This window comes from Globicephala melas, chromosome 6 (assembly GCF_963455315.2).
Source record: "Globicephala melas chromosome 6, mGloMel1.2, whole genome shotgun sequence".
Classification (NCBI taxonomy): domain Eukaryota; kingdom Metazoa; phylum Chordata; class Mammalia; order Artiodactyla; family Delphinidae; genus Globicephala; species Globicephala melas.
The window spans coordinates 100,652,600-100,667,324 of NC_083319.1; the positions used below are offsets into that span (position 1 = coordinate 100,652,600).

At 46.9% G+C, this 14,725-nt stretch overlaps 1 protein-coding gene across 1 annotated transcript in view; it reads right to left on the reverse strand.

The window, feature by feature from the left end:
- The window catches only part of LOC132597427 (lysyl oxidase homolog 2), a 102,378-nt gene that overhangs the window by 70,281 nt on the left and 17,372 nt on the right, over positions 1-14,725 (reverse strand). Inside the window, exon 2 of the mRNA XM_060300036.1 lies at positions 2,948-3,372. Coding sequence (XP_060156019.1) covers positions 2,948-3,302 — 355 coding nt within the window. The 5' untranslated portion in view covers positions 3,303-3,372. The remainder of the gene's footprint in view (positions 1-2,947; positions 3,373-14,725) is intronic.

Consider the following 14,725-nt stretch of genomic DNA (forward strand, 5'->3'; position numbering starts at 1 on the left):
AAGGCTAGGCTGGAAAACCTAGAAGGTCCACGGATGTTCTCCCCAGCTTCATTACTACAGCCTGAACTTCAAAGGAGTTGATGACGGTGGCACTCCTGGGCGGGTGGCCTCTCACAGGTTCACCTACAGTGTTTCCAGTTCATCCACAGAGCCGACTAAACCCCATCGGAGCACACCCCAGGGCACTGGTCACTATGCTAACTGTTTTTAATATTCTTCAAAGTCAATCTGAATCAGCATTGGTGATGTCGTGGTGAGCACAGCTGCCTTCCAAATCCAACTGAATCAGTTGATTAATATTTACTGAGTGACCCCCTTGTACCCAGTGTTAAAAATCCTAAACTGACGCTGATGAGATTCAAATACATTTTACATTTAAAGGGTCTCTCATGAAAAACCAAGTACCGCTTTACATAGACAGCCTAATCCTTAAAGTCCTAGAGACATGACAGTTAAAATTTTTAGCATCAGTTTCTCCCTTCCTCTCTTTGGTACTTTTTCTTGCCTAAGTCTCGATGGTCTCAATAGCCCCAGAGAGGACGCTTCCAATACTCTAAGTTACTACACCTCCTCCCTCCAATGACTCTCCTCCACCCTACATCAGCCAGCATCCCATGGTCATAGCTTAGACCTTGACATTACAAACAATTGCACTCCCTCCCCAATCGCCATTTCAACACTTCTGCTGTGCATCTGCACCTACAACTCCATCTTTCTAGCACACTCATTCTAGCACTGCAATCTCAACCCACAACCCATCGATCCTAGCAGCTTTCCCCAGTCCTTCAATGGCTCCATGGAGTACCTTCCTACTTACCCAGTGTGGACTTCATGGACCGCGATTTTAATCGTTCCCTTGAAAATTCCCTCTACTCCTGTGAACTTTTCTACCTTCATCATCCTTGGATGGCAAAGTTTGAGCCAGGCTAACTCACCTCTCCAGCCCCCCCATGGCTGCTCCTGAGCAGGTGAACATGGGATGGGGAAAAACCATACCCATCTTACCTGATGACAGGTAAATTTTGTTTGGGTAGAAAGAAAATAAAGATGTCACTAGAAAAACCCCAAAGTCATTGGAAAACACTTGTTATAAAATAATTAGGCTTAGAGAGCCTGGAATAGAAAACATAAATCTGATGTTACCCCCAGAACACTCAGCTAGCAGAATAAGGGAAGATGTGAAAGGATGGAGAAGTGTCCAGAGTTTTTGTAACAAAGACAGCAAATGGGTTTTAAAACAGCGTATGCTAACTCATCTGTGCTGCTTTCACTCATATCATAGTAAGGAACCCAGAGCCAGCTTCAGAGAACATTTTACTTTAACTGCCGTGTCTTGATCCGGTTATTCCAAAAAGACGTATTCAATTACACAGAGGTGAGACATGTATGAGGCGCTATTTCCTTCTCCTATAATTTCTAGAATAACCAAAAGCAAGGGTTGGAAGGGACCATAACAATGATCTATTTCAGTGACTCCCACACTTGGCTACATGTGCAACCACTTGGGAGGCTTCCAGAAGTTACAGAGTCCTAGATTCCAGCGCAGACCTTAATTCTGAACATCATGGGATAGCACCCCAGGGGATGCTATGCCGTTGGTGTGGCACTAATGCGTTTATCCAGGATGAGAGTTTGGGCACCTCTGATTGATTCCAGCAGCCAGGCCCGCGCTGACACCTGTGCAGCTGCTTGGCCAGGTGGAAGAGCTGCTTTTGCTTTACTAACCCAAGGAGGGGCACTCCAGCTGGAGATTTTATTTTATTTATTTATTTATTTGCTTATTTATGGCTGCGTTGGGTCTTTGTTGCTGCGCACAGGCTTTCTCTAGTTGCGGCGAACGGGGGCTACTCTTCATTGGGGTGCGTGGGCTTCTCATTGTGGTGGCTTCTCTTGTTGCGGAGCACGGGCTCTAGGCACCAGGGCTTCAGCAGTTATGGCATGCGTGATTCAGTTGTTGTGGCTCGCGGGGTCTAGAGTGCAGGCTCAGTAGCTGTTGCACACGAGCTCAGTTGCTCTGCAGCATATGGGATCTTCCCGGACCAGGGATCGAACCCATGTCCCCTGCACTGGCAGGCAGATTCTTAACCACTGCATCACCAGGGAAGTCCAGGTTTTATTTTTAAATAATGTCCTTGACCCTTATCTACTTTCTTGTTTAAGACCACAGACTATGACAGCTTCAAGAATTCTTAGAGAGCCTAACTTTCAGATTAGGAAACTGAGGGCAAGGAGGATAAATGTCTTCCCACAAAGCATATAGATAGTTAGGTCGACACAGGACTAAGCCCAAGGTTCTGGGCTCTAACACCTGCCCTCCCTCAAAATTTTTTTTTCCCCCAATTTTTTTTTCAGTGTATTGACTTAAAAAGGGAGGAAACAAGAAGCCAATCAAAGTGAAAAACCCAAAGCAACTCGGTTCCTGTCCTGGCCAAGCCCAGAACAATGTGTTGGTATTAAAAGTGTGAACTCTACCGGGACAGGAGGGTGGAAGAGTCAGGGGACACTAGCCTATGGGCAGCCTTTGTGACAAAGAGCCAAAGGCACTCCTTCCAGGGGGCGGAAGAAAGGCACCATCTCCCCCTGGCTGACGCAGCCCCAGGCAGGGCACAGGGCTCAAGAGATAACCACAGACTGACTTCAGCCGCTCCCTAGGGTCACTAACCAGCCTGGTTTCCCAGGACCAGGAGTTTCCCAGGCTGCCAGGCTTTGTGTGCTAAAACCAGGAAAGTCCTGGGCAACGCAGGACCGGCGGTCACCGTCCCCCTCCCTGGCACCCCTCTGCTCCCACCTTCCAGCACAGACACGGAGGCTGCCCAGATGGTGTATTATCAGGAATTGCTACTTGACAGTAACTGCAGCTCCGTTTGCCAGGCTATCCCCCTAGAAGCCTGTGCCCGGGCTCTCCAGGTGACCCCAGTGCTCGGTTCCCAAGCGCAGAGCGGTTTACCTTCCCCTTTGCCGTAGGAAGAGCTGGGGGTCCAGGACTTGGCCTCCACGTAGCCCAGCTCCCGGCAGACGACGTGGGCAGCGTGGATGGAGAAGTCGTCGTCACACACGGTGCCCCACCGGCCGTCGTAGTACACCTCCACCCGGCCCTCGCTGTGCTTCCTCTTCTGGCCCGCCAGGCGCAGCTGGATCTTGACCACGTCGGAGGGCACCTGAGGCCGGTGGTACTCCGGGGCGGGCTGCTGGAAGTACTCGGGGTAGTGGGGCCAGCTCTCGTACTGCGCCAGGCTCAGGGCGGGCAGGAGGGCGAGCACAGACAGACAGCCGCAAAGGCAGGAGCCTCCGGGTCTCTCCATCCCTGTCCTCGGGCTGGAAGACCTGATGGAGGGGGACACTTGGCGCTCAGGAGGGATGGGCAGGAGTTCCCTGGAAGAGAGGAGAGGTTCGGGTTACAGACATCTGGAAAACGGCCAGTGATTTCGTACTCTTTTGCTTAGGATTGAAAGCTCATTCCAGATTCCAACCTCTTCTCTTCTCCCATCTTACGCTTCAGCTAGACAGGCCTGGGAAGTCCTACTTCTTTGCCCACCACCTTCCCAGATCTTTGAAATGCTTTCTTCCAGGATGAGTCCTGGCAGGAAACAGAGCACACTTAGACTTCATTTGAGTAGAGTCTTTTGGTTTGTTTTGTTTTGTTAAATATTTATTTATTTATTTAGCTGTGCTGGGTCTTAGTTGTGGCACATGGGATCTAGGCTGCGGTACATGGGGTCTTTAGTTGCGGCATGTGGGATCTAGTTCCCTGACCAGGGATTGAACCTGGGCCTCCTGCACTGGGAGCGGGGAGTCTTAGCCACTGTACCACCAGGGAAGTCCCCATTTGAGTAGAGTTTTTTAAAAAAGACTAGGTACATTAATGGATAAAGATGTGGTACATATATACAATGGAGTATTACTCAGCCATAAAAAATAACGGAATAATGCCATTTGCAGCAACATGGATGGACCTAGAGATTGCCCTCTGGTGGGCTACTGAAGCAGCCCCCAGGGACTTCCTTCCAAGGCGGGCTTATTATCTAGACCTTCTCCTCACCCCTCCCAGACACCTTCATATCCCCAAAGAGGTTACAAACTGCTTAAGGGCAGGACTTGTTTCTCATTCTTCTTTGGCTCCTCCAGAGTGAGCATGGTAGGTTGGAAGACATGTTTATGGAATGAAAAGGTGATTTGGTTCCAGGTACCGAGTGGCTGGAGAAACGCAGATGTGACAGTGTATGTTGAAGAGGGCTCGGGTACTCCCAGGTAAGGCGGCCTTCCTCCCTCTGGACGTTAGCTGACCTGGATGGAAACGGCATCTTCTGGGTGCTGAGAATAACACTATGAGGCTTTGAGTCTCCATCTTTACTTACTCACGGGCACATACCTGAACCTTCCTATAGCTCTGCTTTCAGGCTCCAGGCCTCCAGACACCCCGACATGCTGCCCACCCACACCCCAGATCTCATTATGTTTTATACTCTGGACCTCAAGATGGCTGAGACCACTAAACGAGGAGGTCAGAGGTAGAGTCCCTTAAACAGCTCTCACGCAGGGCCTGTCCTTAGCTGAACGGTGGAGTAGACCCAGACAGCAGTCCTGAGGCACTGCTCTAGCACTTGGGGAAGCCAAGGATGCCCAGGAGACAATTCCATCCCTTTACATAGCTTACGTCCCTGAGGGCTGCTGGGGGCTGAGTCCAGCCCGCTCTGTGCACAGAAGGGAGGCATAAAGCTCTTTGTACCAAACAGGGGAGGGGCTGAGTGGCCCATCATCAGGCAAGGGAGAGCAGGACAGCAGAGTGAGGGGGTGGGGGGTGATCACAGACTCTGGAGCCAGACAGTCTGGGTTTGCGTTCTCATTCTGATACGGACTAGCTGTGTGACCTTGGGCAAAATACTTAACTTCTCTCTGCTGTTTGATGTTTCATATCTATAAAATGGGTAGGATAATTATATCTAGCTCACCGAACTGTTATGAGGATTAAATGAATGGTACATAATAAGCCCTACAGGCGCATCTGCTAAATAAAAATTTAAAATTTTTATATTTTCAAGATTGTGGTCACCGTACCCAGGTGGAACCTACCTCTATGAATTCCAGGATGAGGTCCTAGAGCGGGAAATAAAAACTTAGTTCAGGTACCTTGATCCTTCCATAATTCAGAGAGCTAGGAAGACTGTCTTAAAGGACTGCAGGGGTATTTCCTGGAAGAGGAAGTAGACTTGGAAGATGGGGCCCCCAAAGGAAACCAGGACCAGCAGGTGAAAGCTACAGCAGGGCGTCATACATTCTCTATTAACCAGGTACAGAGGGTTAGGCCAATTGTGTGACTCAGTTCATGGCACACCACCACCAAGGAAGGACCAGATAAGTGCCCAGAACACCTGGGAGGGATGATCTAACTCGGAAAGAGGCAGTTCCACATCTGTCGGGACGGCCAGGCAGTGCCTGGTCCCATCCTGGGTTTGGGGGCAGAGATGCCTCAGCTTTGGGGGGCAGTCAGGATCGAGGATTTTGGAAGGCCCTCTGGTTCGCTGGAGATCCAGCCACCCTCATCCTGTGACTCACAAACAAGGCCAGAAAGTTGTGGGGTTCCTGCAACGGCCCTCTTCAGACCACAGCCTGACAGGCTAGTACGTGGCTCTGAAGGGACCCCTCATCGCCTCCTCCGCCCTGGCCACGTTTCACTCCTGTCCCAGCACATTGGCGTCCACGAGCTCATCTATGCCTCACTAGAATCTTGAGACATGGGTGGAGTAGCCAGAGATGAGGATTCTTACTCTACGAGGGAGAAAATCAAGAAGCAGAGAGAGAGGAATTTTCTGCTAGACTTCACCGGAATTGCACTGTTCGTGCAGGCAAAGCCAGAAGTAGTCAACCCCAAGCTACCAAAACATCCATGATCCACTATCACATATTAAAAATGTCCAAATTCCACCTGGGACACAGATGCCTTTATAAGGCGGAACATACCTACGTTCCTGGCTTCAGTTCCAACACTTCTCTCCTTGCCCTCACTCCAGCCCTTCACGTGTCACCCATCCAATCATATCAGCTTAGAGTGGCTTAAGTTTTCCCACCTCCATCAATGTGCTCCATCCCCACGCCTCCCCTTCCCTCCGAAAAGTGTCCGTCACAATCCTTCCTGTTCTTCAAGGAAAGCTTCCCAGATGCTCCTAATCAGAATCAATGTCTTCTCTGATTCTCTTTAAAATAGCATCCTGCTTGTGCTCTACACCAGTGTCATATCAGGCTTTAGTGGACACTCAGTCCCAGGGGCAGAAGCCATCTCTTGTCATTTCCACACAGTACCATGTGTTTCTGGCTACGGCAGACTAGCTTGTAACAGATACACCTTCCCACCAAGGACAACTGGAAAAGGTAGGTAAAACCCTAAAAGCATGTATCTGAAGACACTGGAGAGGTATCGAGGCAGCAACGACTCAAGAATCCAGAGAGATGGGAAGTACAGCGAGGTAAGCCTGACACTCGTGTCTGCTTTTCCCCTTAAGCCATTTGCCAATTCCAAGGCAGTTGCCAACAGGCTGGGAAGCTAAGCAAAACTTCAGGCATCCTCCCAGGACTCAGGACACAAAAAATTGGAGTTCAGAGCCTGCCAAGGAGGAAGGGCCCTGTTAAATAGCCCCAGGCTTTCAGATAGGGGTCCCTGAAGTGCTAAACTCTAGAAGTTAGGACAGAGTTACTTTCTACGTGTTAGAAAGATCTAACATCCGTATAATTGGAACTCCAAAAGAGGACAGAGAGGACGTCTGGAAGAAATATTTGAAAAGATAACGGCCAAGAATTATACGAAACTGATGAAAGATAAGAAGCCCAAGAAGTACAGTTTACCAAAAAAAAAAACCATACCAGGGCACATCAAAATCAGACCATGGAAAATCCAAGACAAATAGGAAAGCTTACAAGCAGCCGGAGTATAAAAGGAGTATTAACTTCAAAGGAGCAGCAGTAAGGGTAACAGTTGGCCTCTCAACAAAAAACAAGGAAACAAAGAAGATAATCACATGACAGTTTTGAAGGGTTGAAAAAAATAAGTCAGCCTAGAATTCTGTACCCCCTGGAGAGAATAAAGGTTTTCACAAAAGTGGAGAGAGGACTTCCCTGGTGGTGCAGTGGTTAAGAATCTGCCTGCCAATGCAGGGGACAGAGGTTCGAGCCCTGGTCCGGGAAGATCCCACATGCCACGGAGCAACTAAGCCTGTGTACCACAACTACTGAGCCTGCGCTCTAGAGCCCATGGGCCACAACTACTGATCCCACGTGCCACAACTACTGAAGCCCACGCTCCTAGAGCCCATGCTCTGCAACAAGAGAAGCCACCGCAGTGAGAAGCCCGCACACCGCAACGAAGAGTAGACCCCGCTCGCCACAACTAGGGAAAGCTCACGCGCAGCAACGAAGACCCAACGCAGCCAAAGATAAATAAATAAATACATAAATTTATTTTTAAAAAAACAAAAAGTCGAGAGACTTTATCATCAGAGTTCTCCAAGATGAAAATACTAAAGGGAGTTCTTCAGACCACAGGACAAATCATCCTAGATGTGGAATGAAGGAAATGGAAGGGGGAGCTATGCAGGTTAATCTGAATGAAGATCAACTGTGTAAAATAATAATGTCTTATAGGGTTTACAATATATGTGTCATTAAAATACCATGGTGAAAACAGCACAAAATGTAGAAGGGGATTAAATGGAAGTGTTCCAAGGTCTTTGCACTATCTGGGAAGTGATGAAAGTACTCTTTTCTATTAGACTTCAGCAAATCGTAATAGTCTTAGTTAGATGCATACTGTAGTCTTTATGTAATCAGCATAAGAAGAGAAAAAAAGTAGAATGAACATGGCGATAAAGGGGAGAAATGATGGAATTATTTTTTTTAATCCCGATTAATCCAAAATTAGAGCAATAAAGCAGAGAAAAAGTAACATAGAGGAGTTGCCACAAATAGAAAAAATAGTAAGATGGTGGATTTAAAACCAAATATATCAGTAATTTCGTTAGATGATACTGCAATGAAAAGACAAAGATTGTCATAATGGATTTAACAAAACAATATTTTCTATTTCCTATGGAAGACCAAGAAGTTTAAAGTAAAAGGATGGAAAAAGATTTACCACACACACATTCATCCAAAAAAAGTTGGTACAAAGTAAGATAAAGTCAACTTTAAGACAAAAAGTGTTACTGAAGACAAAAACTTATGATGATGGAAGAGTCAGTCCATCAGGAAGATATTAACTAACTCTTCTCAGTTTGTATACGCAGACTCCGCATGTATGAAATAAATATTGACAGAACTAATAGGAAGAAAACGACAAATCTGTAATCAGAGTGGGAGATATTACACACCGTTCATCAGGAGAAGCAGACAAAAAATCCTCGTACTAAAGAAGTGAACAATATGATAAACAAATGCGATTTAATTGACAAGTTTCTATCAACTGGACTCAGAAGACAGACTTGCTTCAAGTCCACATGCAAGAGTTACCCAAATGGACCCTAACCTGGGTCATAAAGCAAGTCTCACCACATCTAATGAAATCACACACAATGTGTTCCCTGACTACAGTAGAATTAAGCTATACACCAATCATAAAAGAATAACCATTAAATCCCCCAATATTTGGAAATGATGTAAAAGGAAAAAAAGTCTATTTCTGTTCATTTCCACTGAGGTCACAGTATCAAATTGATTTACTCACTCAATAAACATTCATTGAGCTCCTGGTACACATTAGACCTCATGTGGGTAAAGCAGACATGCTCTTGCCATGGTTCTAATAGGAACTGACAGGGCATTCATGTTCTAGCTGTGGTTTGCCTACAGGAAATCAGTGAATATTCATGGATGGAACCACCTGAGCCAGGTGGCCTGACCTTGAACTCAGCAAAGTTTTTCCTCTTGTAGCCAGTGTCTATATCCTCATCTGGCAGAAATTTAAGACAGAAAGTCCATGACTTGCCAAAGGTCCCGCAGAGTGACAGACCTACAACCAATATGAAGCTAACATTATAAAGTGCCTCCCCTATGCAGGCACTGTGTATGAATCATGCCTTTTTATTTTCTGTATTTCTGCCGTTTTGATATCTGGGGTCTATGCTGACTCTGGAGAACGACTACTCAGAAACTACGCTACCCACTTTCTGGTTAATTCTTAGCGATGATAAAGGACTCACCCACAAGTGTACTCTGCATGTGTAAACCAATCAGTCCAGAGCTATACCTTCCCAACTATTTCCATTGTCAAGATCTCACACTCTGGGCCACTAACCCCCTGCCCTAATCACTCTAAGACCAGGTACCAGATAAGAAGAGATGATCCCTATGCCCTTATGCCCCAGAGAGAGGTGAAATTATTCAACTAACCAATCCTTAACCTGATTAGCCTGCTTACTGTGACAGTCATAGTAGATGCTCTTACCCACATTTTCCCCTCACTCCTGCCTCTGACCAACCCTGGTGCTTCTTCCTGTGGCCCTGCATGGTGTGCCAGGCCTCCTTGATTCTAGGGATCTGTGACTATAACCTTCTTCCTCCATGACAGTCATTTCTGTGCCTGTGTCTTTCCACACCTGATTAAAACAAGTCTTGGGTACATTTTAAAACGTACACATGATTTAATGTTTGAAAACATGACTCTCAACATTCTGCTGTATTAATTCACTTAATGGGGCAAACACCATTACTATCAAGGCACAGAGAGTTTCAGCAAGTTGCCTCAGGTTGCACTGTTGGTTAAGTGGCAAGGCAGGTTCTGAACGAGGGCAGCAGGCTGACCTGTGTCCTTCACCTTCACCTCTGTGCTCTAACAGCCCCAGTCCAGCATTTTCTTACCATCTCCCAAGCTCCCCCTCACGCGAGAGCTACAGAGGGCTGCAGATTGTCTATTCACATCTCAAAAAGAAACGGAAAAAGTATGTGGTTCTGTAATTTTTTAAGAGGAAATCGTAATCTCTGGATTTGTATATCTATAAACTGCTCCGCCCAACTTCTTGGACTCTCCAATCTGTGGGAATGAATGGCTAGTGTTCAACTCTTAAATCTTTCCTACAAAAGTGCTCCTGAATTTTTTGCTTCCTTTGTGGGGCTTCTCCTACTCTCCGGGGAATTGTAAAATATTAGACCCAGATGCTTCTCTTTTCTTTTTAAAAATAACTTTCATGGTTTTTTCTTTCTTATTGCAAAAGTTATACAACTTGGTGATACAAATCTGGAGAACACAAACAAGTAAAAAGTAGAAAAGAATTTGCAATACCCCTATTGGATAGAATGATTGTCAACACTCTGGTGTACACCCCTTCCAGCCTTTTTTCTGTACATATATATTTCCTCTTAAAACTTACAATAATTTTCTACATACTCTTTTGTAAACTGTTTTTCACATCTACCAGTATATTGCAAACATCATGCCTCATTGACTTCTACAAGATTTTTATTACATAGTATTCAATCTTATGAATGCACCATAAGATTGAATAATCTTACCAGTAAATTTTTTACTGCTGTTCACATAGCTGAAATGAATATCCTTGTAGCTAAAATTTTCCACAGTCTTGGGATAAACTCCTAAAGGCAAAATTTCTGGGTCAAAGGGCTGTTAAAAAGTGAATGCTTCTGCAAAACTATATTAACTGCCTCCAGAAGGACTGTGCTAGGGTACACGTCGACCTGAAGTATGTAGATTTCGCCACAACCTCAAAACTCTAGCTATGACCATGCTTTCAGACCTTTCTCCATCTGATAAGGGGGGGGGGAGGTATTCTGTTGTAACCAACGTTTCTTTTGCTATTAGTGAGGTTGACCTTTCTTTTCTTCAGGCTCTATTGGCCACCCGTATTTCTTTTTTTTGGAAATTATCTCTACGTGTTTTTTTAAAATCCCCTTACTATTCTATGTCTTTCCCTTATTGCACTGTAACATCCATTTTTCACATTGGCATCCACCCATCCCTCAGGAGGGAAAAATTGCCAACGTCCAAAGCAGAGCTGCGGAGGATGGAGAGCAAAATGCCCACCGAACCCCTGTCCCGAGGTGGGCTGCCACCCGCTGCAGACCAGAGGCCTCGCCAGCTCCTCCCAGGCTCCAGTTTCCTTTCTGCACTTGAACTTTCTCGGCAGGAGACTCCAGCTGCTGGGGGGCGAGAGTGGCCTGGAGGGGAATCCGTCCAAGGTGGTCCCCCTGCTTGTGGCCCCCGCTGCAGCGCGTCCCATGACAAGACTGTTGGCAGCCCGATGACCCGGTTTAGAACCGAGCCCCACCGGGTGTCCCCGGTTGCGGGGACGGGGACCGGTGCCCCTCCCGGGAGCAGGCAAGTGGCCCCGGGCTGGCAGCCCCTTCGCGATCCGGCCGCCGCGCTCTGCGTCCCTACTCCCCGCCCTTCCCAGCGCCGGCGGCCGCGGAGCCGGGGTGTCCTCAAGCCCAGGCTGCGGCCGCACACGGCCCGGGGTGGGCGGCACACGTGAGCCCGCGAGGGCGCTTTGGGTGATCAGGGTCCCTGAGCGGGGACCGTGCTGACTCGGCCGCCTAGGCTTCCCGGCCCCGCTGCAGCCGCGCTGGAGCCGGCGCCTGAGGCCCCGCGGCCTCCCCTTGAAGCAGGCCAGGCTCCGTGGGAGCGGATGTCCCCTCTCTGCTCACATCACTCACGCGGAGCCGGTGCTGTTGGTGATGGGGGTCTCGGCTGGGCCCTGGGCCTAGCACGGTGCCTGGCACATGTTGGGCGCTTATTAAAAACCGGTTGGACGGTAACAGGGTAGGATAACTCAAAGTAGACCCATCCTCAGGATGGTTTTAAAATAAGCTCTACTGCTTTGATCACAGGTCAAAGGGCTATTAAAAGCGAAGTGGTTGGAGGAGGCCCTTGGCTCCCTCATCTTCCATTGTATGGGTCTTCTTGCCCCTCAGCAACCCTTCCTCCTGGTACCTATTGGCACCGTTGGTTCCCTGGAGAGACGATGTTGGGTATCTTGGAGTCAGAATATAAGGGTCTGAATCCTGACTTTACCACTTCCAAGCTCTACAGATTTGGGGGTACTTTTGGAGCCTGGATTTCCTCTTCTGATCATGGAAATAACCTTCTTTGCAGGTGTATATGTGATGATTAAATGAGATAACATGGAAATCCCTAGCACACAGCATGGCTTCATTCACATTAGTTTTCTTCTTTCCTTCCTGCCACTTCTGAACCCCTGAGCCTTGTTCTCAGTAGGTACTCAGCAAATATTAATTGAATGAATAAATATAAATTCCTATTCAAATCGTTACACCTTATCAAAACGGCCTTTTCCTTCTGACCTAATTGCACAGGAAAGAGAGCTGAGAAATCCATTCCTTACTAATTTATTGTATTAAGAAATTTAAACATGAAGGAGTAGAATTGTGACTTTTCTATGAAGAGGGAACTTTTATGTTTTCGCAGGGAATTCCTAGATATGAATTTTTTTTTTCAGTAAAGATCACTGTATTTGTGACTTACAATCAAGAAGAAAATCAGACAATAAACAAGAAACAAAGTGCATAAGTAAAATAATATGTTAGATAGTGATAAAAGCTTCAGAATAATGAAAAAATAGTGTAGCATAAGGGCATAAGAGAGTGCCAGGGGTAAGAAGGAGGGACGTTTTATATATTTATATATATATATATATATTTTTTGTTGTTGTTGTTGTTGTACATGGGCCTCTCACTGTTGTGGCCTCTCCCGTTGCAGAGCACAGGCTCCGGACGCACAGGCCCCGGACGCACAGGCCCAGCGGCCATGGCTCACGGGCCCAGCCGCTCCGCGGCATGTGGGATCTTCCCGGACCGGGGCACGAACCCGTGTCCCCTGCATCGGCAGGCGGACTCTCAACCGCTGTGCCACCAGGGAAGCCCAGATATGAATTTTAATAGTTGAATTTTACATATTGTACAATGTTGGAAGTAAGGGCAATAGGGTTTTGGTGAGTAGGTGGACCTTCCACATGCCCTTCAAATCTGCTGACCTGAGTGCCTCTGAAATGCACTCTGTGTCGTAAAGGGGGTAGGCAGACAATGGGGTACTTTATGGGAAGTGAAGATCCCCTGGGATCATAAAATCTCACCCCAACACGGAATCAATGCTTGTGTCTAGACAAGAGTCATGGGTTATAAGGTTGGACCTAGTAGAGGCAGAGTGAGGCATGATCCCAGCCCAAAGCAGCTGATTTCCTGGGAGATGTGTCATCTCGTGACACACGCCAGTGTGTGCCCAAAAGGATGAGTCCCTAAACCCGGGCTGGACACTGCCTAAGGGCCCATCAAGGCCCAAGGCAGTGAGCACTGCTGCTACTCAGAGGGGAGAATGGGGGCCCTGCAGTGTCTGCAGGGTCCACAGGGCAAACCCACAGGGAACAGGGATTCCTCAAGTCCCACTTCCTCTGAGAAGCCCGATCCAGCGACCTCTGCCCTCTCGGCTCCCTTCCGACAATGCCTGCAGCTGTGCTCAGGAGGCTACAGGGGCTGGTCAACTCCTGCTCCAGGTGTACAGGCAGCCCCGGCATACTCCACTGCCCCTCCGAGGCCATTTCCAAAGAGACGCCGGCCACAGGAGGGCAGAAGGAAGGCTTGCGGCTTAAGAGGCTCCATCTTTCAGCAGAACAGTATCTTAGAAGGTGCTGGGAGGCAAATGTGCTTTACTTTTGGGGGCCTGGTAGTTTTATGATGCGAGGACTGTGGTGAGCCCTTCCACGTAATTCCCCCCACCTAGGACGTATAGACTTTCTTATTCTATACCTAATTTATGTATTCAATCCCCCTCCCCTCCCCCATTCTAAAAGGATGACCTCTGCTTTTATGCCACAGCCTGGATACCACATGAACTGGCAATGAAGGTGGGATTCTGTTAATGAGAAAGTTAGATTTTTAAAAAATCCTATATTTATTGATTACTCATTCTGTATCAATGACTGTGTGAAAAGTGCTTTACAGGTATGAACTCATTTAATCCTCTAGTCTAGACTAGCGTTTCCCAATAGAAACATAATTCAAACCACATAGGTAATTTAAACTTTTCTGAGAGCCACATTAAAAAAGTAAAATGAAATGGGAGAAACTAAGGCTAAAGATATATTTTGTTTAACCCAATATATCCCATATATTATCATTTCCGTATGTAATCGATGTAAAATTATTAAGGAGATATTTTGCATTCTTGTACTAAATCTTTGCACTCTGGGGTGTACTTTACACTGACAGCACATCGCAATTTGGACTAACACATTTCAAATGCTCAGTGGTCCCCTGGGGTCGTGGCTGCTGTACCGGATGGTAACAGCTCCAGGCAACCCTCTGAGGGAGGTACTGTCAGCATCTGTATTTCCCTGAGGGAAACCCAAGGGACAGAAAAGCTATAGCTCAAAAGTAATCAAGCTGGGATTTGCACCCAGGCAGCCAGATACCAGAACTGCTACCTTTACTGACTAATTGTTCTTATCTCTGTCGCTGAGCAAGCGCATTCTGGTATATCAAGCACTGCCCAGGACCAATTTCCTTGAGAAAACTGCTTTGGGTCAAAGGATTTGAGTTCCATTAAGAAATGTACTAGGATCCAAAAGATTAAAAACAAAAGCAAAGAAAAGCTTGAATTTTAATTTTAAAAAAAACCCAAACAAACAGAAGTGTGCTATGTCTCTTACCTTTTCTGGTGCCTATTCATAAACAAATATGGTAAATTCTCCCTCTATTCTTCTGGACATTGGAT